The sequence below is a fragment of the Geotrypetes seraphini genome, chromosome 5, assembly GCF_902459505.1.
Source record: "Geotrypetes seraphini chromosome 5, aGeoSer1.1, whole genome shotgun sequence".
Lineage (NCBI taxonomy): Eukaryota > Metazoa > Chordata > Amphibia > Gymnophiona > Dermophiidae > Geotrypetes > Geotrypetes seraphini.
This window is the reverse complement of record NC_047088.1, coordinates 90,032,827-90,060,518: the sequence shown is the minus strand read 5'-3', so window position 1 is coordinate 90,060,518 and position 27,692 is coordinate 90,032,827. Positions and strand designations below refer to the sequence as shown.

General features: G+C 44.3%; 1 protein-coding gene across 15 annotated transcripts in view; it reads left to right on the top strand.

The window, feature by feature from the left end:
• The window catches only part of LOC117360845 (protein AF-10-like), a 206,017-nt gene that overhangs the window by 82,201 nt on the left and 96,124 nt on the right, over positions 1 to 27,692 (top strand). For all 15 annotated transcript variants that reach the window (XR_004539534.1, XM_033945352.1, XM_033945350.1 and 12 more), the window contains 3 exons: positions 16,122 to 16,622; positions 24,753 to 24,825; positions 26,655 to 26,851. Coding sequence is in view for 14 of the 15 variants with exons in the window: in XM_033945352.1 (XP_033801243.1) it covers positions 16,122 to 16,622; positions 24,753 to 24,825; positions 26,655 to 26,851 (771 nt within the window). In the remaining variant the exon portion in view is untranslated. The remainder of the gene's footprint in view (positions 1 to 16,121; positions 16,623 to 24,752; positions 24,826 to 26,654; positions 26,852 to 27,692) is intronic.

The window sequence follows — 27,692 nt, the reverse complement described above, 5'->3', positions numbered from 1 at the left end:
GCCACATGTCACACATGAGTACCTAGGAAAAGGCAGCATCTTACATCTGCAGTGAGCAGTACAACATCAATACACCCATTGTAAAACTAAACAAGCCAGACTAGTACAGATCAATCCTGCAGTCAATCCTAACAAAAAAACATGTCTTTCGAACACACAGAACACAGAAAACACCTTCGCCTAGTATGGAATATGTAATCACAAACTAACCCCTCCCTCTTTTACAAAACTGTAGTGTGGATTTTAGCCACGGTGGTAACAGCTCTGACGCTCATAGAATTCTGAGCATCAGAGCTGCTACCACCACGGCTGGCGTTAAAAAACGCTCCATAGTTTTATAAAAGGTGGGATAAAATAGAAATTCATAGACAAAGGTTAAATTGAACCAGTAAGAAGCTGGACTCTGCACCACAGAAACAGTGACACATGTCTCCTAAAGCAATAAATAAATAGAAAATTTTTTTCTACCTTTTGTCTTCTGTGGTTTCTGCTTTCCTCATCTTCTTGTAACTCTCTTCCTTCCATCCACTGTCTGCCATCTCTCTTCCCCTATATGGCATCTACTCTCCTTCTGTGCCCCTTCCAGAAACTGTATGCCTCCCCCTTCCATCTCTCCTTTCACCTCCATTGGTCTGGCTTCTCTCTCATCTCCTTCCCTCTCCTACACCTCTCCTCTGCAATCCCTTTCCCTTTTTCCCCTCATTTTCCTTTTCAATTTATTTTCTGCAACTGTCTAGATTAAGTTCTTACTACCCTCTCATCAATGTTCTTCTTTTTTTACTGTCTACCTAAAACTTGCAACCTCTTTCCCTAACCCCTCCAGTGTTTCCCTAACTCAATCCTTTTCTCCCCATCATATGCCCTCCTTTTATTTATCCCCTCCTTCCATCATGTATCCTCTTTCTCCAACCCTTCCATCTAGTACCTTCTCCTCTCTGTCCATTTCCATCCAACGTCTGTTCCCCTCTTTCTCTCCTCCCATTTCCTTCCTGAATTTGCTCCCTTATCTCTCCCATCTGCACTTCTATCCAGCATAGGCTCCCCACTACCATCCAATGTCTGCTCTTTCTCTCGCTATCCACCCCTCTTTAATCAGCATCTGCCCCCTTTCTTTCCCTCCAATATCCTTCCCCCTTATGTCTCTCCCCTTTCTCTGTACATCAGTTCCATCAGCACTACCCTTCCATACCACCCTACTCCCTTTCTTTCCCTCCATCACTCTTCCATTCCAGCAATTCTGCTCCTTTCTCTTTCTTCATGCAGCAAGGTCCCACGATAACTGTAGCTGCCGGCTGCCAGTCCACCCCACTCAGACGTACTTGCTCTGGAGTGAACTCAGCAGCCGCATGCTGGAAGGTCCCGCGATGACTCGTCTGCCGGCTCTGTTCCGGAAGAAGTAAGTTACGTCGGAGGGGGTGGACCCGGCAGACGCAGGGAGTTGTGGCAAAGTCACGCAATGACTGCGTCTGCCGGGTCCACCCCCTCCGACGTAACTTACTTCTTCCGGAGCAGAGCCGGCAGACGAGTCATCGCGGGACCTTCCTGCACTTCAGCGCGGCTGACGACTCTGCTGCAGAGAAAGTAAGTCAGAGGTAACGTGACCATTTATTTTTTTTCATCAAAAGGGGACATATATTAATTGACTGTGTATCCTTTCTTTCATTTCTTTCTTTCTACACTCAGGCCTAACAATTGTCCCTTTCTATTCTCTCCTTCCTTCCCATGTCCTTAGTGCCCCCAGTGCCTCCGTCCTGTGTCCTTAGTGCCCCCAGTGCGCCCTTCTCTTGTCCATAGTGCCTCCTTATGTCCCCCCACTACCTTCCAGATTTTGTCCACCCCCAAAGCCGTCCCATGTCCATAGTGCCTCCTTATGTCCCCCCACTACCTTCCAGATTTTGTCCACCCCCAAAGCCATCCTTTGTCCATAGTGCCCCCAGTGCCTCCGTCCTGTGTCCATAGTACTCCCAGTGCCTCCGTCCTGTGTCCATAGTGCCTTTATTGTTTTAAAATTTAATTTGAAACTTAATTTTCATGGTGGTAGATCACTGGCACTTTTGGCCGGAAAAAGTAGATCACGACCTGTTCGAAGTTGGACATGCCTGGTATATAATAGAACATACAGATAGCATGGTTTGCTCTTCTTGAATTACATATTGTCACAACCTGGCCCCTATTGTCCGCAGTGGGGACCTTGGCCATGGCAAAACAATATTCTGGCCTGACGTGTCCTCTCCGACTAAGGGTATCCTTTAGGATTTGGTTGAACCCAGGCAACTGCCCAGGACTTTGATCACAGGTAAGTAGTTTTATTTTCTACTCAAAGAAAGGACTGCATGGTCAAGATGTCAAAAGAAAGTCTTTGATTTATTTAGGCCACTGGTCAAACAGTGATTATGATCCTTTTTGATCACTTTCAAACAATTACAGATAACAGAGGGTGCAAACAGTTCAGCATTCTCACAAAAAGAGCAATCCTCCAAAACTTGAGCTTGATTAGTTTCCAGTTGTCCCTTTCTGATATTCCAATAGTTGTGGCTGGCTTAGTGCACTTCACTAGCACAGCTTGCCAAACCAGACATTCAAAGAGCATATGCAAAAAAAACCACCATAGAAAAATAAAAAAAGAAACACGTGCAAAGAAAATTCCTTCACAATCTCTTCGACTTTCCTCAGTAGGGTTGAGCACTGGGTCCAAGCTGTAATAGGGTAAAATACAGAGGGAGAGTTTCTGAAAGAAAGGGATTTTGGTAAGGTACTTCCAAAATCCAGTACAGTTGTAAAGACCAGGACCTTTGCTCAGTTCTACATGGGCAATCTTCTTATAAGGATGGCATTGTTATTGGATAAGTACTTTGCACTCTGGCTGACTCTTCAGCCTCTCAGTAAAAACAAAACGCAAACATGAATCAAGCAAAAATAACACTGTGTACCAGGAGAGGCACCTTAGCTCTCTTTTCAATTGCTGGATGGGCTAAATGAACTGAGAGCAAACCCCGTTCTGCCTCCTGGGTCTCCATGGAAACTGTCAGTAGTTAGCACAGCTGAATGCAGCTCTGCTAATCATAGCCACAGCATAGCACAGAAACTTTCCAGGGAAAAACCAAAACGTTTGTTTCAAACAGTCACTTCCCTGTGGCATTGCAAGCTTTCTTGCACTCAACACAGATGCCAACAATTTCAGAAAAATATCAGAAAGCATAATTCCAGATAAGCAAACTAGCACAAAATAGTCCTTTTCAAATGTTCACACAGTGAATTTAGAAAACCAGCAGCCCAACTCACTTAACTGTATCTGCTCTAATTCCATTTCAATCCCTGGACAAAATTCCTGCATATTCATGGCCTCAAACTCTTCTGGTTCAGATACTCCAGAAGTGGGAAGCACTTCCCCCCCACTTCCCGTGGGCTGTCTGTCTAAGAGAAAGCTCCTGCTCTTTCTCTCTCCTCCTTGACTCCTCTGAGAGCCTCTCTTTAAGAAACGCTAGACTAGAGAATGACATGGTGGAAAAAAATTTGGTACACTGTCAAAAGCGCACCGGACTTTGGTGCGCCGACATCCCACTGTGACATTGCGTGCAGGACATATGTGCGCTGCTGCTCCCGCAACTTTGAAATCTTTCTGTTAGCACTGTGAGAGGGGGATGTGGGAAGAACCCCCACAAGTACACTGAAAACTCCCATTCTCCTTTCTGTTTTCGCTGTTTAGAAATTTTCAGTGTAGTGGGGGGTTTTCCCCCACACCCCCTCAGCGCTTCAAAGCGGTGGCACATGTCCTGTGCACAAATGTCACTGCAGTATTGTCAGCGCGCTAAAGTCCGGTGTGCTTTTGACGGGTCACGAAAAATTTGGCCCCGTTCTGCGAGCTTGGTCCCCATCTCCGCAAACCATCTGATCCCATCCACACAAGCCTCAAATAATTTTAAACATAGAAACATAGAAGATGACGGCAGAAAAAGGCTATAGCCCATCTAGTCTGCCCACTCTAACAACCCCACCCCCTTGAATTTACCCCCCTAGAGATACCCCATGTGTATCCCCTCTACATTTTTTTACCTCCCTAGAGATCCCACATGTGTATCCCATTTCTTTTTAAAATCCGGCACGCTGCTGGCCTGAATCACCTGAAGCGGAAGTTCATTCCAACGATCGACCACTCTTTCGGTGAAGAACTTCCTGGTGTCACCATGAAATTTCCCACCCCTGATTTTCAGCGGATGTCCTCTTGTGGCCGAGGGACCTCTAAAAAAGAAGATATCATCCTCCACCTCAATACGGCCGGTGATATATTTAAACGTTTCTATCATGTCTCCTCTCTCTCTACGTTCTTCGAGTGAGTATAGCTGCAATCTATTCAGCCTTTCCTCATACGGGAGGTCTTTGAGTCCCGAGACCATCCTGGTGGCCATTCTCTGAACCGACTCAACTCTCAGCACATCTTTTTGGTAATGTGGCCTCCAGAATTGTACACAATATTCCAGATGAAGCCTCACCATGGATCTGTACAACGGCATAATAACTTCGGGCTTCCTGCTGATAAAGCTTCTTCGGATACAACCCATCATTTGTCTTGCCTTTGATGAAGCCTTCTCCGCTTGATTGGCAGTCTTCATGTCTTCGCTAATGATCACCCCCAAATCACGTTCCGCCTTGGTCCTAACTAAGGTTTCACCATTAAGTGTATAAGTTTTGCATGGATTCCTGCTGCCGAGGTGCATGACCTTACATTTTCTAGCATTAAAGTTTAGCTGCCAAGTTGAGGACCAGTGTTCCAATAGAAGTAGGTCCTGCGTCATACTATCTGGTAAAGTGTTCTCACTTACAATGTTGCATAGTTTGGCGTCATCGGCAAATAATGTGATTTTACCCTGAAGCCCCTGAGTCAGATCTCCCATAAATATGTTAAAGAGGATCGGGCCCAAGACCGAGCCCTGCGGCACTCCACTGATCACCTCTGACGTTTTTGAAGGGGCACCATTCACCACCACTCTCTGAAGTCTACCGTTTAGCCAATCACTGACCCATGTAGTTAATGTCTCTCCCAGTCCCATTGATTTCATCTTGTTCAATAGTCTGCGGTGCGGGACGCTATCAAAAGCTTTACTAAAGTCCAAGTAAACGACGTCTAGGGACTCACCCACATCCAGTTTCCTTGTTATCCAGTCAAAGAAACTAATTAGATTGGATTGGCAGGACCTGCCCTTGGTAAATCCATGTTGGCGGGGATCCCTTAGATTCTTCTCGTCCAGGATCGTATCTAATTTATGCTTAATTAGTGTTTCCATGAGTTTACTTACTATGGATGTGAGACTCACCGGTCTGTAATTCTCAGCCTCTGTCCTGCAGCCCTTTTTGTGGAGTGGGATTACATTGGCTGTTTTCCAGTCCAAGGGGACTCTTCCCGCCCTCAAGGAAAGATTGAAGAGCACAGACAATGGCTCCGCCAGGACATCACACAGCTCTCTAAGCACCCTGGGGTGTAGATTGTCCGGTCCCATGGCTTTGTTCACTTTGAGTCTTGATAGTTCGCAGTAGATGCTGCTGGGTGTAATCTCGAAATTCCAGAACGGGTCTTCTGAGCTTTGCCTTGCTTGCAATTGTGGACCGGACCCTGGCGCCTCGCAGGTAAAGACTGAGCAGAAGTATTCGTTTAGTAGTTCGGCTTTCTCGGAATCTGATTCTGCATAAATCCCGTCTGGTTTCCTAAGGCGTACTATCCCATTTGTGTTTCTTTTCCTATCACTGATGTACCTGAAGAAGGATTTATCCCCTTTCTTAATGTCCTTTGCTAGATTCTCTTCTATTCGAAGCTTGGCCTCTCTGAACTTATTTTATACTGAACTTATTTTATTAAAGTATAAAAAGAAACAATATTCTGTACAATTGTCATTTTATAAATCAAAGTTCTGGCTGCTGAAATAGAGGAAGAGATCTTTAGCTAGCAGGGCTTTGTTTATAAATGTTTATCAACACAATTAAAATACTACTTTATCCTAAAGCAAAAAAAAGAGAAGTATAAGATTTATTTTTCTACATTTGTTGGCTGGTTTCTGCTTTCCTCATCTTCTTGTCATTCTATTTCTTCCATCCACTGTCTGCCTTCTCTCTGCCTCTTTCATATGGCATCTGCTCTGTTTGTATGCCTCTTCCAGAAACTGTCCACCTCTCCCCCCACCTCCATTGGTCTGGCACCCATCTTATTCCCTCCCCTTCCCCCACAGTCTGGCATATCTGTCTTCTTCCCTAGCAACAGCAGCAGATGAATCCAGAGACCAATGGGATAGCTCACATCTACCAGCAGGCGAAGATAGAGAAACTGATTAACAGGTGGTCCTATTGGCTGGCACTCCTCCTGTTTATCCAGTATTCTCTATCTCCCAGCAGGAAAAGGTTGCTATTCAACTAGCTCCTGAATTCTGGCTGTGACTGGAACTTTATTTTCTCCTGTTGAAGTTTCTCTTCAGTGAGACTGCCATTCTGTTTCTCCTGTTGAGGTTTCTCTTCAGTGAGCTGGCAATGCTATTTCTCCTGTTGAGATTTTCTCTTCAGTGAGACAGGGGTGTCTGACTGAACGGTGCCGGCTTTAGGGGTTACACCTGGGCCCCCCCAGGTCCCTGCCTCACCCTCCCTCCATTGCTAGAGGGTCTGACTGGGTCTCAATTTTTTTCTTCTTTCCCTTCTCTGTAAAAAAAAAAAAAAAAAAAAAAAAAGAGACCACAGTTGCTACATTTTGCCATGCTTTTGCTGCAAACTGGCTTCAACCGGCCCTAACAACAAGCTTGTGAGGTATGTCTGGCTTTTACGGTTGTTTGAACTTCAGGTTCTGTTTGGGAGTCTTAGTACTGTGGGTTCGGTCATCGTACATTTAAGGTATGGATATTTTATTGAGGTATCTCATTGTCTCTCTTGGGGTCCCTGCAGATTGAGCCTTTGTCTGTTGGTAACTGTCCTTATTTGGGCCTCTGTGCTGAGCTGCATGTGTCTAGTAGTGGCACAGGATATATATACCTAAAGGTAGTACAAACAGTTTCCAAGTTCAGGCTGTCTCTATGGGCATAATGACACTGCGCATCTTCCTGCGGCCAGGACTTTCTTTCTCTATTTCTGAGGGGGCCTGGACTTCAAATTTCCATGCTTATCACGCTGGTTTCTCCTGTCACCATTTTCTCATGGCACATGCTAGATGAGCCCCCCGACCAGACAGGAAGAGCTGTACAGCTCCTTTTAACCAGGAGCCAGTTACCTATTCTATCAAACCCGCGGAGGATCACGTGCTATGTGGCTGTTAGCCTCATCCCTGAAGCTCTCATTAGCGATGTGAGCTTTGTCTGATACCTGTAAGGATGCTGCTGTTTTCCACGGGGCGGTAGATGCAGCATCTTGATTGAGTCTAGTACGTATTCACTTTAAAGGACATATGTATTTCGCTCATGTTGCATGGGGTTAGTACTGTTTTCATGGTTCCAGTATATTCCTCTTTACATTGTGAAACTTGATTTTTCCTAGGAGAATCTTCTTGCAGATCCTACAGTCTCATCCTGCCATTCCCTGACCTTCTGCACTTCATTCTGAGGGGATCTTGACTTCTTCCAATGACTCTTCAGGCTTTCTCATGAGGGAGAAGACGCTATAATGTCAGGTCAGGGGGCTGTGAAGATTTTTCAGGATGCTTGCATCTTTGTATCCTCCTCAGGTTTCCAGTTCGTTCTTGGAGTCTCTGTTTTGTGTTTCCCTTTTCAGTGTTACTGGTCCTCAGGACAGTTCTTGTAGTTCTTCGGGAACTAAGGGACGTTGTTCCACTTACTGCATGGTGCCTGAGACGGGGGCATTGGGCAGGCTGGATCTCATTCTGCTGAATTAGTTTCTCGGGGGTTACACATTTCTGCAGACAACCTGGGAGTATATTTACATTTTCTCTATGGATTCCAAATCGGCACTTGGTTTGCCTGCCTCTCTTGGAGCAGTGCTTTCGGTTTTGGCACATGCCATTTCGCCTACCCAAGGCTTCACAAACGTTTTAGGTGATGTGGGCGGTGGTACTGTTTTGGCGCTACCAGGCGATTCATCTAATTTCTTCTTGACTGTCTGCTTGATTCGGACGACTTCTAGTCGGGCCATTTGACTGACACGAAAAGGGTGGTATCTTTTCCTCAGTTCTTTACACGTGCATCTTCGAATTTGCACAGCGCTCTTTTCTCCTGTACTATTTATAGGTATATTGGGGTAATGTTTTTATTCATATAGGAGAGACATGTGTTTCTTTCCGGAGACTTGGGCGTGGGGTCTCGGTCTCAGATTGGTATTCTTCTTCGCTTACCATGACCAAGAGTATAGGATTCTGTACAGTTTCTGGGATCCATATTGCTGACTCCACTGGGAACTTCGGTTTGCTTTCCCCTTCTTACGCTACAGCAGTCGCTTTTGTTCCGGTGGTTCCCGGTATCTCAGGGCTCCAATTATTTGGTATGCTCCTTCTGCATCGCTCTGTATGATTTGGTGGCTCAGGGTGATTTCTCTTTTCAAGGCATGCCTCGGTCTTTGCTGGACTAGCTCATGACCACCGACCATCCCGGGCTATCGGGTTGGGGGGCTCGGTGGCTTCCATCCTCAGCTCCAAGAGTCTGGTCTTCAGAGGCGACTCAGTATTTGTTCATTCTTCTACTCTTGAGCAGGGTCAGGCTACCTTTCTGGAGCTTCAGATCATTCTTCCGGATTGCCGCTGAGGGTCCTTTTGGTCAGTATTAGGATGGGGGTATTTCTCTACAGCTTGGGCAGTAGGTGTTGTACTCAGTTGGCAGGTGAAGTTGGTCTGCTTCAATGGGTGGACTCATCTTCGTCTTCTGTTGGCAGATTCTTTTATGGATCAGGATAAGAGTTTGGATAGACTCTCTCCGCGGAATCTGAGCATGGCCCATTTCTTGTATTTTACAGTGTACAGCGCTGTGTACGCTCTGGAAAGTGTGCATGTTAGTAATAGTGTAATCTTCTGCATCCTTTGTGGCTCAGGCGTTCTAGCTCTTTTTATGGACGTGAGATCTCCTTGACCTAGACCTCATGGCCTTGTCTCTCAATTCTAAGCTTCCTAGCTTCTTCGGAGGGCCCAGGGAGTGGGAGTTAGAGGGGGTAGCTGCATGGCTCCTTTCTCGCCTCTGCCTTCTCTTTTTCAGTGTTTTCCGCTGGCTGATGATGGCTTGGATTTGCCATCTCGAGCTCGCTTTCCGGGCACAGTATTTGTAGAATCTCTGGATTGGCGGCGCCATCCTTACTATGCGGATTTGATGAGTCTTTCGACAGCCGGACTAAGAAGTTTCCTGGTATCTCCGGCTTTGCTTGCCTAGGGTCCGATCAACATGGATCTTTGTACTACTTTAGTATTACGACCTTCAGGAAATCTTATTTCCTTTTTTTCTTTTGTTCTTTTTTTGATTTAAAAAAAAAAAAACAAAAAAAAACTTTACTTTTTTTCGGTTCGCCCCGGCGGGGCCTGTTGCCACCATCAAGGCCTCGGCCTTCGATTTGGCAGAAGCCATTTTTACGTTCATGCCCCCCCAACCCGGGTTTAAGAAGTGCCAGCGGTGTGCACGGCCCATTTCTCTCACCGACCCGCACAACTGGTGCTTACAGTGTCTGGATCCAGACCATCGGGCGTCCACCTGCACCCGCTGTGCCACATTAAAAAGACAGACTTTGAAAAACCGTCAGATTCAACAACGGTTGTTATTTGGTGCCGATATGTCTGAATCTACGGCACCGACATCAGCCCAGTCTCAGTCGGCACCCACCTCGTCGACACCGCGCCGGCGTCGCAACCATCAGGTAAGCCGGCTAAGAAGCCTTCCCCGCTGGAGCGTCCTCCGGTCTCAGTAGCAGCGAGCCCAGTCCTGCCGACCTCGAGGCGCCCGCGGAAGCGCTCCACCCCTATTGAGGTGAGCCCCTCGACCTCGGGTTCCTCCTCCTCGGGGCGTCGAGCGGCACCACAGGTACTGCAGAAGAAAAAAGCGGTACCGGTGCCTTCGCTGGACGAGCGAATTGCTGCCATCCTACAGGTGCAGCTTAAAGAGCAGTTGCAACAGCTCCTTCCTGCTCTATTGGCACCGAACCTTCCAGTCCCGGTCCGGTCTGAGCCACCGGTACCGACAGTGGAGCAGCCTCTATTGTTCGCGTCCACTTTGTCGGTACCGGTACATTCTGCTTCCTCGGTCTCCATGCCCGTTCTGGCACCGGAACCTAGAGCTTTACATCAGGCTGTCCAAACTTCGGCTCCGATACAGCCTTTAACATCTCCCGGTACCGCTATGGATAAATTTGGCAAAAGATTGTACCAGAATGCGATGTTGGCTAACAGGTAAGGGAACTATGCCTTTCATTTTTCTTTTTATCTGAAGCATCTAATTCAAAATCTGACTGCTTTTGAAAAGTACCTCCCTAATCGCAAAAAATCTGCCTTTCGCCAATGTTCTTCCTCTCTTATCCAGCTTTGGAAGTTCATGGTCAGGTCGATCTGTGACACATTTGAATTGACCTCTCGAGCCACGGCCATGTCTGTTGCCATGCGTCGTCTGGCATGGCTCAGAGTCTCAGAACTTGATGTCAACCATCAAGATCGCCTAGCTAATGCTCCTTGCCTAGGCGATGAGCTCTTTGGAGAATCCATGGACTCCACTACGCAAAAACTATCTGCCCATGAGACTCGATGGGATACTCTCCTAAAAACTAAAAAGAAAACCCCACCTGCCCGGTCTTTTCGGCAACAATCGGCCTACCAACGCCGCTATGTGGCTCGTCCTTTGCCACTGGCTCCTCAACAGCCTAGACGTCAGCGCCAACAACAACGGCAGACTCCTAGGCCAGCACAGCAACAACAGGTGAAGCCTCCTCCACCACAAAAGTCTACCCAACCCTTTTGACTTGGTTCTCCAGGGCATAGCCAGTGTTCTACCATCTGCCCATCTTCCACGACCCATAGGAGGACGTCTTGCTTTCTACATCAGCCGTTGGGAAATCATCACCTCGGATCAGTGGGTCCTCAACATCATCCGCCACGGCTATTCTCTCAAATTTCAGACTCTTCCTACCCAAAGTCTGCCAAGAGAGTCTGCTTTGAACACTCCTCAGTCTTCCCTCCTTCAAGAGGTTCAATCTCTACTCCTTCTGAACGTCATAGAGGAAGTTCCTCTAGATCAAAAGGGGCAGGGATTTTACTCCCGTTATTTTTTGGTCCCCAAAAAAACAGGAGATATCAGACCCATTTTAGATCTTTGCGATCTCAACAAATGCTTGGTCAAAGAAAAATTCAGGATGCTCTCTTTGGCCACTCTTTACCCTCTTCTCACTCAAGGCGACTGGCTATGCTCCCTCGATCTCAAAGAGGCATATACTCACAAACCGGTCAATCTGGCCTCCAGATAGTACCTCCGCTTCATGATCAATCACTGTCATTACCAATACAAGGTGCTACCCTTCGGTCTTGCCTCCTCTCCAAGAGTGTTCACCAAATGTCTGATTGTGGTGGCTGCTTTTCTACGCTCTCACCACCTTCAGGTCTTTCCTTACCTGGACGACTGGTTAATCAAGGCCACTTCCTCTCAGACAGTGCTCCTGGCCACCAACCAGACCATCCTTTTTCTTCAACTCCTGGGGTTCGAGATCAATCTACCCAAATCTCATCTCATCCCCACTCAGAGACTTCAATTCATTGGAGCAGTCTTGGACACAGTCCTCATGAGAGCGTTCCTGCCGTCCAACCGCCTTCAGACTCTTCAATCTCTATGTCAGCAGGTGCTTCCACAACGTTCCATCTCTGCCAAGCAAATGATGATACTCTTGGGTCACATGGCCTCGACAGTTCATGTCACCCCCTTTGCACGTCTTCACCTGCGCACTCCTCAATGGACCTTAGCTACCCAGTGGTCCCAGGCGACGGATCCTTGCTCACGGCACATATTTGTGACATCATCTCTTCGTCAGTCTCTTCAATGGTGGTTGCTATCCACCAATCTCTCCAGAGGTTTTCTGTTCCATCTACCTCCTCATCAACTAGTCATCACCACCGACGCCTCCCCTTATGCCTGGGGAGCTCATTTGAACGAGTTCCAAACTCAAGGCCTTTGGACAGCCCAGGAAAAGAAGAGTCACATCAATTTCCTGGAACTCAGAGCGATGTTTTATGCCCTCAAGGCTTTCCAGCATCTTCTCTTTCCTCAAGTGCTGCTACTATGCACAGACAATCAAGTTGCGATGTACTACATCAACAAACAGGGTGGGACAGGCTCTCGCCTTCTGTGTCAGGAAGCCCAGAGGATTTGGTCTAGGGCCACAAATCACCAATTATTCCTGAAAGCTATCTACATTCAGAGAGAGCAGAATTCCTTAGCGGACAATCTCAGCAGAATTCTCCAGCCTCACGAGTGGACTCTCGATCCTTTGACTCTCCAGTCCATCTTCGCTCAATGGGGCACTCCTCAGATAGATCTCTTTGCAGCTCCTCACAACCACCAGCTGCCCCTCTTCTGCTCCAGACTCTCCTCTCCTCACCGTCTGGCAGTGGATGCATTTCTCCTAGATTGGTCCAATCTGTTCCTGTATGCTTTCCCTCCTCTGCCTCTCATGTTACGAACCTTGTTCAAGCTCAAGAGGGAACAGGCCACCATGATTCTCATCGCTCCACGGTGGCCCAGACCACATTGGTTCTCCCTTCTACTTCAACTCAGTTCCAGGGAGCCTATTCTTCTTCCACTGTTTCCTTCTCTGCTTACACAGCATCAGGAGACCCTTCTGCATCCCAACCTCCAGTCTTTGCACCTGACAGCTTGGTATCTCTTGGGTTGAATTCAACTGCTCCTCTTCTGTCTCAGCCCGTTCGTTCTATCCTGGATGCTTCCAGGAAACCAGCCACTCTGCAATGTTACCATCAGAAGTGGACACGGTTTTCTTCCTGGTGTTTTCTTCATCATCATGATCCCACTTCCCTTGCAGTGGAAACCTTGTTGGATTATCTTCTTTCTTTGTCTGACTCTGGTCTCAAGTCTTCTTCCATCAGAGTCCATCTCGGTGCTATTGCTGCTTTTCATGAACCAGTTCATGGGAAACTTCTCTCAGCTCATCCCTTGGTTTCCAGATTCATGAGGGGTCTTTTCAATGTGAAACCACCTCTTAAGGCTCCTCCTGTAGTCTGGGATCTCAATGTGGTTCTCTCCGCCTTAATGAAGCTTCCGTTTGAGCCTTTGGCTACAGCTCCTTTCAAGTTCCTTACTTGGAAAGTGGTCTTCCTTATTGCTCTTACCTCTGCCAGGAGGGTCAGTGAGCTACATGCACTAGTTGCGGATCCACCTTTTAAAGTCTTCCATCATGACAAGGTGGTTCTGCGTACACATCCAAAGTTTCTCCCTAAGGTTGTCTCTGAATTCCATCTCAACCAATCCATTGTTCTGCCTGTCTTTTTTTTTCCGAAACCTCACTCTCATTCTGGAGAACAGGCTCTGCATACTTTGGACTGTAAGCGGGCTTTAGCTTACTATTTAGACCGAACTAAGCCCCACAGATCATCTCCACAACTCTTTCTGTCCTTTGATCCAAATAAATTGGGACGTCCTGTTTCTAAACGTACATTGTCAAATTGGCTTGCAGCGTGCATTTCATTCTGTTATGCTCAGTCCGGACTGACACTGGAAGGTTCTGTCACGGCCCATAGAGTTCGAGCTATGGCAGCATCTGTGGCTTTCCTCCGTTCCACACCTATTGAGGAAATCTGCAAGGCTGCTACTTGGTCCTCAGTTCATACTTTTAGTTCTCATTATTGTCTGGATGCATTCTCCAGACGGGATGAACACTTCGGCCAATCTGTTTTGCAAAATTTGTTTTCCTAATGGCCAACCTTCCCTCCATCCCTCTTTTTGATAGCTTGGAGGTCACCCATCAGTCAAGAATATGCTGCCTGCTTGTCCTGGGATAAAGCACAGTTACTTACCGTAACAGGTGTTATCCAGGTACAGCAGGCAGATATTCTTGCGTCCCTCCCACCTCCCCGGGTTGGCTTCTTAGCTGTCTTATCCTAACTGGGGACCGCGCGCCTCCGTCGGACGGGAAGGCACTCATGCGTGTGCGGTGCGGCCTGCTAGAACTTTCCAAGTTCTTAGAATGCAATCACTCTAAAATTGTCCGTACCGGGGCTTCGTCGGTGCCGTCACCCATCAGTCAAGAATATCTGCCTGCTGTCCCTGGATAACACCTGTTACGATAAGTAACTGTGCTTTACGGTAAGTAACATTGCTTTGGGGTTGTAGACAGATGGGTATAGTGAGTTTTGGGGCTTTACCATAACCTATAAGGGAGTTCTGGTGAGACAATAATAGACTTGCATTGAATATTAATAAATCAAACGTGATGCTTTTTCCCTGGAAGGATAATCCCAAACTCAACCTTCCAATTTCTATCAAGGGTCAACCTTTGCAAGAGGTACACAATATTAAAATTTTAGGAATTATCGTTGATCACAAACTCACTTTTCATGACCATATCAGTAGCATTATCAAATCTTCCTTTTTCAGGCTCCGACAAATCCGCTCCGTTTCACAATTTCTCTCTGCCGATTCTCTCAATATCCTTATTCATTCTCTTGTCATTTCCAAGATAGACTATTGTAATGCTTTGTTTGTTGGAATAGCTCAAAAAGAAATTAAACGTCTACAGATAATTCAAAACACGTCCATTAAGCTCATTTTTAAAGCCAAAAAATTTGATCATGTAACACCCCTTCTTAAGGAAGCCCACTGGCTTCCGGTAGCACATCGAATAACATACAAACTCTGCTTGCTCACATATAAATCTCTTTCTTCTAAAACCCCGGCTTCATTTACAAATTATTAATCCCTTACACATCAAATAGAACATTAAGATCTACCGAACAGCATTTGTTAACGATCCCTTCCCTTAAAATCATAAATACTCGACGACAGTTTATTTTTTCAGTTACAGCTCCCCAAACCTGGAATTCTCTCCCTTATCACTTAAGAGAAGAAATTAATATAGAAAAATTTAAATGTAAACTGAATACTTTTCTCTTTAATGACGCCTTCACAAATTAATCATAAAAACGTCCTTTTAATCATTACTTGTTCTATTTAAATTAATCCTTCGTTTTAGAACTAATTTTACTTTCTTTCTACAATCTTATCTTAACAATATTATTATTATTACCCTTCCCTTATGTGTTCTCCCTACATGTTTCTTTAACTTTTATTTACATTGTAATTTCTTACCCATCCTTTCCCTCTGTTTCCAGTCTTGAAAAATTTTGTCAATAGTCTGTTTTAGTCTCATTTATTGTATTATCCCTTTTACATTGTAATTTTATCGAAATGTACATCGCTTAGAATTTAGATTAAGCGATTAATCAAATCCTCATTAAACTTGAAACTTGATGTTTATCTGGCACCCTTTTTGTGAAGTTCACAGCAGTGTCCTGTACTGTTGCCATGTCTGGTTGGCCAGTCCATCACAATGCTGGCCCCTCCCATGCCCAAATGCTCTTGTTCTGGATGTTTGGGACTTGGATGAATTTTTGGATAAAATTGTGGTATAAAGATAGTCGTACTGGTGGTATGGACGATCAACCGCCTGGACGCCTAGATAAGACGATTTTCAAAAAATATTTTGGACGTATAGTGATTTGCCTTTCAAGAATGGGCATTTTTCTACTGCAGGCTTTGGGCATTTAGTGCCATACATCCAAATCGGACTTAGATGTATGTTTTGATTACGCCTTTTAACGTTGTTTTAAATGCCAAGACCTAACTGTCTGTTTTCCTATCCAGATGGCTTGTTCAACGTTAACCTCTTGAGAGGTAACTTTATAACAGGAATGTTGGAAAACAGACCCCCCCCTTTTTTTTTTTTTTTTTTAAGCATCATAAGCACTTACGTGTGTTTTTATAAAATAGGCCCGTAGAACAAGCTCCAGCAGTGCACTAATCCTCAAACACATGTGTACCTGTTCTGAGTAAGGGTTAGTTGTATACATTGTATACAGTATAGATATCCTTGTTTTAATTGCATAGTTGTATTAGACAGCATGCTTGTTTATATGATTAAACGGCACTTGTAAATCGTGTTCCTAACATTTCCAGAATCCAAGCGAGTGCTATATTCTAATTCAGAGGAGGAGACAATAATGAGAAAGAAGCCCAAGATAAGTAAACCAAAGAACCTCAACCAAGAAAGACCTAAGCCACCCCAAAATAAGAAGAAGCCTGCAATTTCTTCTGTTTCATCCACTCTGGCAAGTGCAAAGGGTACCAGTCGGCAAGAATTTCCAGCAGTGCAGAGAGCAGGGAGTTCACAGAATGCAGGTAAAAAGAAGCTCAATGTGCAGAAGTCGTCTTTGAAAGTTCCTGCATCCAAACTATCTAAAAGCATGCACAAAGCAAGCCTGAAGGCATCTCCTCCAGCAGCTATAGAGGAAAGGAGCTCAGGAAACGGATGTCTACGCAGTGCTCGCCTTCAGAATTCTCGACCAGTGCTTATGCCTACCTTGCCCAACACAACAGAGAATGAAGGACTGCAGAAATGTCCATCCGTGGACAGAGATGAAAGTGTACAAAGTGCAGATCTGGCTTCACTTGGTTCAGGTAAGCAAGTATTAAAGCCCTGCTATAACAGATTCTCTGTATGGTATTGGCTTCTGATTTCGATGGGCAACAGTGTTTTGTATTATCAGCATGTTATGATTACCGCATTCATCCGGCAGCAGCAACACAGTGCCAGCACCCAGTTGCCTCAGTTCAGCATTTTGTAATAAAGCAGGGATCTCAAAGTCCCTCCTTGAGGGCTGCAATCCAGTCAGGTTTTCAGGATGTCCCCAATGAATATGCATGAGATTTATGTGCATGCACTGCTTTCAATGCATATTCATTGGGGAACTCCTGAAAACCCGACTGGATTGCGGCCCTCAAGGAGGGACTTTAAGATCCCTGTAATAAAGCACCACTGGCATACTACAAAGGGCCGCTGAAAAGTTTTCAGCCCAACTAGGAAGAGAATGATGTGGAGCCATGAAACTTACAAATTATTCCAATGAGATGAAATGAAACAAAAAATGTCAAGAAAAATGTGGGATATGCATTTAATGCTCATACACAGTTCCTTCAGTACTCTCGGATGTACTCTATACAGCCCCCTACCTTTAGTTTAGCTAGCTCCTCATGAACACAATCCTCTGAAAATTGATCAGAGTCTACCTCACCTCCATCCCTACTTTGGTTTTCTTCTATGGTAACGCCTCTGGCACTTTAGCTGTGAACATAAAACAGAAATATTTGTTAAGCAGTTCAGCCTTTATCAGCTTCTACATATTTGTCCCCTTCACCTTTGAGTCTCACAATACCACTTTTGCACTTCTTCCTATCACTAATATATCTTTAAAAAAAGTCTTATCCCACTGTTTTATTGTTGGCTATTTTTCTTCCATTTGCACCTTTGCTTTCCTGACTACTCGACCAGACTCCCTTAACTTTTCCAGATAATTTTGACTGTCTGCCTCTTTCTGCAATCTTTTGTAGTTTATAAAAGTTACCTCTTTTTCCTTACCATTTCAGCTACTATTTTTGAGAATCGAAGTAGCCTTCTTTTCCTCTTACCTATTTTACATAGTAACATAGTAGATGACGGCAGATAAAGACCCGAATGTCCATCCAGTCTGCCCAACCTGATTCAATTTAAATTTTTTTAAAATTTTTTCTTATTAGCTATTTCTGGGTAAGAATCCAAAGCTCTACCTGGTACTGTGCTTGGGTTCCAACTGCCGAAATCTCCGTTAAACCTACTCCAACCCATCTACACCCTCCCAGCCACTGAAGCCCTCCCCAGCCCATCCTCCACCAAACGGCCATATACAGACACAGACCGTGCAATTCTGCCCAGTACTGGCCTTATTTCAATTTTTAATATTTTCTGATTCTAGATCCTCTGTGTTCATCCCACGCTTCTTTGAACTCAGTCACAGTTTTACTCTCCACCACCTCTCTCGGGAGTGCATTCCAGGCATCCACCACCCTCTCCGTAAAGTAGAATTTTCTAACATTGCCTTTGAATCTACCACCCCTCAAACCTCAAATTATGTCCTCTGGTTTTACCATTTTCCTTTCTCTGGAAAAGATTTTGTTCTACGTTTAATACCATTCAAGTATTTGAAAGTCTGAATCATATCTCCCCTGTCTCTCCTTTTCTCTAGGGTATACATATTCAGGGCTTCCAGTCTCTCCTCATATGTCTTTTGGTGCAAGACCTCCTATCATTTTCGTCGCCCTCCTCTGGACCGCTTCAAGTCTTCTTACATCCTTCTCCAGATACAGTCTCAAACTGAACAAAATACTCCAAGTGGGGCCTTACCAATGACCTGTACAGGGGCATCAACACCACCTTCCTTCTACGCCTCAATTTATACAGCCCAGCAACCTTCTGGCAGCAGCCACTGCCTTGTCGCACTGTTTTTTCACCTTTAGATCTTCAGACACTATCACCCCAAGGTCCCTCTCCCCGTCCGTGCATATCGGCTTCTCTCCTCCCAGCATATACGGTTCCTTCCGATTTATTAATCCCCAAATGCATTACTCTGCATTTCTTTGCATTGAATTTTAGTTGCCAGGCATTAGACCACTCCTTTAACTTTTGCAGATCCTTTTTCATATTTTCTACTCCCTCTTCGGTGTTTACTCTGTTACAAATCTTGGTATCGTCTGCAAAAAGGCACACTTTTCCTTCTAACCCTTCAGCAATGTCACTCACAAACATATTGAACATGATTGTCCCCAGCACCGAACCCTGAGGGACTCCACTACTCACCTTTCCTTCCTCCGAGCGACTTCTATTAGCCACCACCCTCTGGCGTCTGTCCGACAACCAGTTTCTAACCCAGTTCTAACTTCAGCCCTTCAAGTTTGTTCAACAGCCTCCTATGAGGAACTGTCTCAAAGGCTTTGCTGAAATCCAAGTAAATTACATCTAGCATATGTCCTCGATCCAGCTCTCTAGTCACCCAATCAAAAAATTCAATCAGGTTCGTTTGGCACGATTTACCTTTTGTAAAGCCATGTTGCCTTGGATCCTGTAACCCATTAGATTCAAGGAAGTACACTATCCTTTCTTTCAGCAGCACTTCCATTATTTTTCCAACAACCGAAGTGAGGCTCACCGGCCTGTAGTTTCCTGCTTCATCCCTGTGACCACTTTTATGAATACGGACCACATCCGCTCTCCTCCAATCCCCAGGAATCACTCCCGTCTCCAGAGATTTGTTGAACAAGTCTTTAATAGGACTCGCCAGAACCTCTCTGAGATCCCTTAGTATCCTGGGATGGATCCTGTCTGGTCCCATCGCTTTGTCCCAAAGATAATCTCTCGCCGAGATTCTCAGAGATTTCCGAGAATCTCGGTGAGAGGGAGAATTAGAAGGCCTTGAGCATGCACAGATGCATGCTCAAGGTCCGGCAAAGGCAGAAAGTTCTTCAAGCGGCACCGGCACATCCTGTGGGCTGCGTGCCAGTGCCAGATGGGGGGTAAGTTTTAAGTTGTACAGTGGGGGGATGCCGGTTCGCGCTTGGGGGGCAGGCGATTGAGTGGGGGGGGGGGGGGGAGCAGTGCCGCTGGCCTCGGGGGGGGGGGGGGGAGAACGTAACATGCTTCTGGAATGAATTATGCTCATAAACCAAGGTTCCACTGTACACGATAATGCCTTAGAATGGGGAAAATGTATCTATTAGCATTTGTGTACTATTGGACCTCAATCCGGGAACCTATTTTATAAAGGCAAATAAGTGCCTTCTGTTGCCCTTTATAAAAAATAGATGCCTATTTGGACTTGTGCACGTCCTGTTATAAAATCAAGCCCTTTGTCAAATATTCCATCAATCTATTGCAGCCAGCTCCACTTTCAAAACTCCACTTTCAAATCATAATTCCATGTTCACACAATACCCTGTGGAATCTCCTGTCTACTGTATACTTTATGGCCAGGAAACTGCAATAAACGACTTCAGTATTTCAATAACCCTGATTTTATTACTGAAATGTTGCACTACAACTTATATTGAAGAATTAGAAGAACTGGGATAGGTTAAATTATGCTTTCTGGTGGGAATCTCTTTGTTATACTTTTAAAATGGAATGTTTGGCTATATAGCAGGGAAATTACAGGAAATTTCTGGATGTTTGGGAGCCATTGGCTAAATTTTGTAAGGAATGATAATTAACTTTATTTTACTGACCTTTAAACATACACATCCAGGGTGGGAGGGAGGGGACAGGGGTTTGCATTGGAATTGATTTGGGAATTCTTTTAGGTAGTTTCTTGTGGGTATTTATTTTTCTTGATTACTGGGTGGGGGAAAATAATTGCTTATTAATATCTAAGTTTATTGTGCTTTTCTTGTAATATATGTACATGAATTATTTGCATGCATAATTGTAGTTTGAAAATTTAATAAAGATTAAACAAAAGAGACATGTTGCACTAGATCAGCTGTAGGCAACCTTGGTTCTCAATGGCCTCAACCTTCTCCAGTGAATACCCATTAGATCAGTGGTCTCAAACTCGCGGCCCGCCAGGCCCTCAGTATGTTTATCAAAATCACAAAGGTAAAATAAAACAGTTTCTTGATCATATGTCTCTTTAGCTATAAATGACAATATTATTAAGACTTAGCCAAAAGGAAAGATTTATAAACTATAAAGAGTTTTACCTCATGCAAAACTGTCATTTCTTTAATAAGACATTAACTATTTTTTTCCTGAGGCCCTCCAAGTACCTACAAATCTAAATTGTGGCCCTGCAAAGGGTTTGAGTTTGAGATCACTGCATTAGATCAATTTGCATGCTCTGCCCTCCATAAGCAATCACTAGATCAGCTGTAGGCAACCTTGGTTCTCAATGGCCGCAATCTTCTCCAGTGAATACATATTAGATCAATACCCTCCATAAGCACTAGAAAATGCAAAACAAGCACAGACAAACTGCATAGAGGTTGGGTAATCCTAACTTCAGGGTTTGTGCTCGGAGAAAAATCACTGCACGTCCTTCACACACGAGGCTGCTGTCTCTTGCCAGTCCTCCAACACTGTCGTGACCTGCAACATCAGGCTTTCAAATTCTTCCTCCAGTTTCCACAATATCTCTTTGGCCTCTCAGATTTCCCGCAAGTGTGTAAGTACTGTCCTTCTGGCATAGTCAGGCCCACCTGTCCCTCATGCTCCACAATGGACTTAAGCGAGACCGATGTGGAATTATATTTCAGTTCTAGTGGCATATATTTATTTTAGCTTTAGTGCAATACCAGTGTGTTAGTTGTTAGTTCTAACACCAACCCTTCTTAAATGATAGCAAAGGTAAACAAGGTTGGAATATTCAAAAGTAAATGGTTTTTCTAAAATACCTCAGCCCCACCACTCCACCGCTATGTTAGCTTCAAAACAGCGGGAGATTTACGTGGCAACTCATCATAGGTATTAAATTTATCTAAATGCTGTGATAGTTTTACAAAATTATTATCATTTTTATAAACTGATATATTATTATTGGTGTGTATACTTAGCTTTTAACCACACAGCTGGACCTGGGAGTCAGACCCGACATGTTTCGCACAAACAGTGCTGTTTCAAGGGTCTCCCTAGTGTGAAAGTAAAAAGAACAAGCCTTAGGGAAATGGCAGAGAAATCTAACCCTACATGCCACCCCCCCATATAAACCAGTTTAAAAATCACTTAATCAAAACGCTTACCGAGGCCACCGTTGTCATCCGACTCACAAGTACAACTTCTGTGAAAGATGGCGCCGGCATTCTCAGGCTGCTTTTAAATCCAAACCCAGTGATGGCCACTCCCCCCCGGTACTACCATTGGTTCATTCATCCACCAATCAACGAAACCCAGTCAATCTCTCCATTCAGTCCCCCTGGTTCTACTGTGTCCAAAGAAAAAATAAGCCTTTGTTCTGCCTCATTCAACCTCCGTAAATCCTTCCCACCATCCCTCCCCGTAATCTTTTTAATCACTCGCCATCTAATCTGATCAACCCGATGGTTATGCCTCCGCCAGTGGGCAACTAAAGGTGCTTGAACAACATTATTAACAATGCGTGATTTATGTTCAGTGAGTTTAGTTCTAATCTTACGATTAGTCCTGCCTATATATACCAATTCACATGGGCATATGATCGCATATATAACATCCTGTGAAGCGCAGTCTGTAACCGCATTAGAATCTAGACTCACTGATCTTGCCGGAACCCTCCATGATTCACCACTAATGGTGGAGGGACACCACTGGCATTTTCCACATGGGCTGTGGTAACCTCTCCCCCTCTCTTCCCTCTTACCGTACTTTAAGGGATCACATCTCTGTCCCACAGTTCTACCCCTGGAGTATGCTATCCGGGGGAAATCATCAAAAATTGAGTGGAGCTGTACTATGTGCCAGTGTTCCCTCAAAAAACCGACCATTAGCTTTGTTGCCATTGAATATGGGAGCACACATGTCAATGAATCGTTACCATCCTTAGCAGACAGGTTCCGGATGAGAGGATATCCGGAAAAGTCTATTCGCCAAGCATATTTGAGAGCTAAGTTTGCTCAGAGGGATTTACTCTTAGGTGAGTCGGGATGTTCTGCCAAGGATGGTAACGATTCATTGACATGTGTGCTCCCATATTCAATGGCAACAAAGCTAATGGTCGGTTTTTTGAGGGAACACTGGCACATAGTACAGCTCCACTCAATTTTTGATGATTTCCCCAGGATAGCGTACTCCAGGGGTAGAACTGTGGGACAGAGATGTGATCCCTTAAAGTACGGGAAGAGAGGGGGAGAGGTTACCACAGCCCAAGTGGAAAATGCCAGTGGTGTCCCTCCACCATTAGTGGTGAATCATGGAGGGTTCCGGCAAGATCAGTGAGTCTAGATTCTAATGCGGTTACAGACTGCGCTTCACAGGATGTTATATATGCGATCATATGCCCATGTGAATTGGTATATATAGGCAGGACTAATCGTAAGATTAGAACTAGACTCACTGAACATAAATCACGCATTGTTAATAATGTTGTTCAAGCACCTTTAGTTGCCCACTGGCGGAGGCATAACCATCGGGTTGATCAGATTAGATGGTGAGTGATTAAAAAGATTACGGGGAGGGATGGTGGGAAGGATTTACGGAGGTTGAATGAGGCAGAACAAAGGCTTATTTTTCCTTTGGACACAGTAGAACCAGGGGGACTGAATGGAGAGATTGACTGGGTTTCGTTGATTGGTGGATGAATGAACCAATGGTAGTACCGGGGGGGAGTGGCCATCACCGGGTTTGGATTTAAAAGCAGCCTGAGAATGCCGGCGCCATCTTTCACAGAAGTTGTACTTGTGAGTCGGATGACAACGGCGGCCTCGGTAAGCGTTTTGATTAAGTGATTTTTAAACTGGTTTATATGGGGGGGTGGCATGTAGGGTTAGATTTCTCTGCCATTTCCCTAAGGCTTGTTCTTTTTACTTTCACACTAGGGAGACCCTTGAAACAGCACTGTTTGTGCGAAACATGTCGGGTCTGACTCCCAGGTCCAGCTGTGTGGTTAAAAGCTAAGTATACACACCAATAATAATATATCAGTTTATAAAAATGATAATAATTTTGTAAAACTATCACAGCATTTAGATAAATTTAATACCTATGATGAGTTGCCACGTAAATCTCCCGCTGTTTTGAAGCTAACATAGCGGTGGAGTGGTGGGGCTGAGGTATTTTAGAAAAACCATTTACTTTTGAATATTCCAACCTTGTTTACCTTTGCATATATTTATTTTAAGCATTCCCGTCAGACTGGAGTGCAATCAAGGTTACAGGTGGGTAGATTTTAGGGAGGGGAGAGCCAGAGCTCCTCTCGCACACATCTGCTTTCACCATGTGTCAGACCGGAAGGCCAATCAGTATTTTAAATGCACCAGTCTTAACTACCCATTAGGGGGTCAATATTTAACAGGAGTTATCTAGGTAGAAAAGCTCATATTCAGATAAGACCCACTGATGTGAGCCAAACACAGATATTCAGTGGCACTTACTCGGATAGTATGAGGGGCTCACTGAAAAGTTCTCAGCCCAACCAAGAAGAGAATGATGTGGAGCCATGAAACTTACAAGTTATTCCACTCTTCTCTTGACACTTTTTTTTCATTTCAATGAAGCAAATGCATCTAGTAAATGGGCGGAAGTATAGAGAAATCAAGCCATTGTGACATCAACAGTGAGGTTGTCTCTTAGGTATTTGTAAAATGAGGCATTACGACACCACAATATAAGGGGCAGCTGAAAAGTTCTCAGCCCAACCAAGAAGAGAATGATGTGGAGCCATGAAACTTAGAAGTTATTCCACACTTCTTTCTTCATGTCATATCATTGAAATGAAAAGTGTGGAATAACTTCTAAGTTTCATGGCTCCACATCATTCTCTTCTTGGTTGGGCTGAGAACTTTTCAATGGCCCCCTCGTACAGCTGAATATTTGGGCAGCTTGTTTGATGCTATCCGGGTAGTGCTGAGGTGGTCTGTGGGCAGAGTCTGGATTCAGTAAATGGTGTTTAAAATTCTGTACTGAGGAAAAAAAAATTGTTGCTGAATAGTACTCTGTAGCAGATGTTCCGGGATTGGTGTCCTTTGTAGAAAAGCACGAAACGGTGTTTTCTGTGTTCAGAATGAAACTAGCAGCTTTTGTTGGTATTTCTATAGCAGAAAATGCTAACAGAGATGGTGGCTGTGATATGGTTCAAGGAAGTAAGCTGCAATCAAGTCCTGCATCAGAGTAAGTATTGTATGCCTGGGAACTAATTCATAGCAGCCAAATTTTGAAAATGATTGGAGGTGCTTATTTATTTATTCAGTTTTCTGTACCGTTCTCCCAGGAGAGCTCAGACCGGTTTACTTGGGTTTATTCAGGTACTCAAGCATTTTTCCCTGTCTGACTCGTTGGGCTCACAATCTATCTAATGTACGTGGGGCAACAGGGGGATTAAGTTACTTGCCCAGGGTCATAAGGAACAGCATGGGTTTGAACCCACATCCCCAGGGTGCTGAGGCTGTAGCTTTAACCACTGCGCGACACTCTAAACCAAACCCAAATAATCCCTTTCTAGACATAGCAGGGGCTTGCATAATATTGGAGGAGATGGGGGTATGCTGAAGCATTTTGTGTGCTAATTTAGTTCAGCCCTGTACATTATCTTTTTGGGCCATTGCCCAGCTGGTATATAGCCAGGATTCTCGTTAGTTTTATTTCTCAGTCTTCACTTGCTGGTCGGAGTGCACAGACCCATCTATGCTGGTCTAGAGGGACTAAAGGAAATCAAATTAGCAGGTAAGATTTAGGTATGCTACTAACAGATGGTATGAGTGCTAGGTGGTACTTCTGAGGATCTATAAACATATTATTTACTGTGAAGAGTTAGGAGAGGGGTAAGAGAATATACACCCTTCCAATCTGAAGTTTGGGCTATACTCACAGAAAATTTAACTTGAACTATTGTGCTGTTTGGTCAATTGAAACTAACAGATGGTAGTAACGGAGAGAGAAACCATGGGGCCTTGCATACTACACACATGGCTAAAGTTTCTGCCAGTCCTTTTCTTGCCCCTCAAAAACAGGAAATTACTTCAGAGGTGGGTAGGACCAGAACTGGTAGAGCCTTGACGTGATGGGGCATGCCATAGAAATTGTTCTTACTTTCTTCAAAGTGGCGGAGGGATTTGTCAACTGTGGCTCTTGTAAGAGGAGAGGAGCAAGGTGCCCCTCAGTCTCAGAACTGGTCTGAGGCCAGTGTGGTGCTTGCGAGAGCATTTGTTATGGCAGTGAGTATGATTTCTGGTTCAGTTATTAGACTAGGATCTAATCTAGTTGTGCTGGCTATTGCTATGGCACGTATTGACGTCCAGACAGCTGGTGAAGCTGAATAGTATTGATCTGTGGCATCTTTAGTACAGTCAGTGACTGCTTTTGGTTAATTTAAAATATATTCCCGAATGCATTCTAGAAACTTGTTTCAGAGTAAGAGAACTGAAAAATCGGAACAGCCTAATATTAAACTGATCTCCATACAAATGAAGCTTAATCTGAACAAAAATGTGGTGTTCATCAGAAGATTAAAAATTTTTGGAAAATGGGCTAGACTGTTGAATCTTCACATCTTGAATTTCCCCCAAATTTCCATTATTGTAACATTTTGGATGGATTTAAGAAATATTTCTAAATCCTGAAAATACCTGAGTGGTTTACCCCTATAATAAAGGCTTTACTTTCTTACTTTTTATATAGGGATTGCGAACTTGGGTCCTTCGAAAATGGAAGGTGATAAATTAGAATTTATCTTGGAGGTGATAGGCCCTATGTTCTTGTATAATGCATCGCACCACACCCAGTCTTGTATTTCAGTCCTCTTTACATATTTGAATAATATCGCATCACCATCATTGAAACAATACAACCTGTGATTTACTTGTTTGTTCAGCATTATCCAATGCTTACAGTATTTTGCACCGACTTGATGAAGGGAGTGTAACTCCCAAAAGCTAGTCGCAAATATATAAAGTTAATCCAGTAAATGGTATCACCTACAACTTGTTTGACTTTGTGTACAGAAAAGACTTGGCCATTGAAGCAGATCAGCTTCAGTTCCAGAAGTCTGATGATAGCAGTACACCCATCTGTCTTGAGCTACCAGAGAAGTACTCATCAGAGAGTCTACTTGGAGAAGTTTTTAGCATGGAGCAGTTATTGGAGAAGCAGTGGAATGAAGGGCATGAGCTACTACTGGAACAAGCCAATTTTGATCATGGTATGTATAGTAGGTATATTGGTGTTTTTCTTCATGGAATAAAAATGCTGCTGCCATCGGCCAATGAAAATTCTCCTTTACCTTAGAGTGTGGAGTGTTCTGGTTCAGGCATGAGAAGAAAGATTTCACAGTCCTATAATAGAAATTTGATGGACCATAGCAGCATAGATGAGTGTGGCATGGAGCCCCAATAGATAGTCATTCAGAGTGGTGAAAGTAATAATAATAAAAAAAAATGGGTTCACTCAAGATGTTCCTGAGGGTGATATTTCCTTAAAAGATATTTCGTGAGTTGTCACCCGGACTGAGAACTTGCTTAAAAGGAAATTAGCACAATTATGTACTTTTTCTTGTCAAGTTGTGTCTTCTATCTCTGTAGTACAAGATGTGATACAAAAATTAAATCTGCTAGAGAGGAGATGAAAATCAAGTAAAATATTTCAGTCAGTCAGTCAGTCTTTTTTTTTTTTTTTTCATCATAAATTGGAACAGTTGTAAAATAGCTTGCGTGTTAATCTACGCTTTTAAAATTTTCTTTGTTCGCCTTTACTTTCAGCTGAAATATTGCTTAGAAAATATTTTAGGGAAACTTTAAAACTGGAAATATCTGAGTCAGTTGTATTTCAGAAGGTTATGTACCTGCCATCATCACTAGCAATGTCAACTAGAGGAGCGGTAGATATAGCTCCAGCATTAGCTGCTGGGGAACTCACTGCCACCTTGGAGCAGTGTTTCTCAACTTGGTCCTGGAATACCCCCCTTGCCAGTCAGGTTTTCAGGATATCCACAACGAATATGCATGAAAGAAATTTGCATATAGTGGAGGCAGTGCATGCAAATT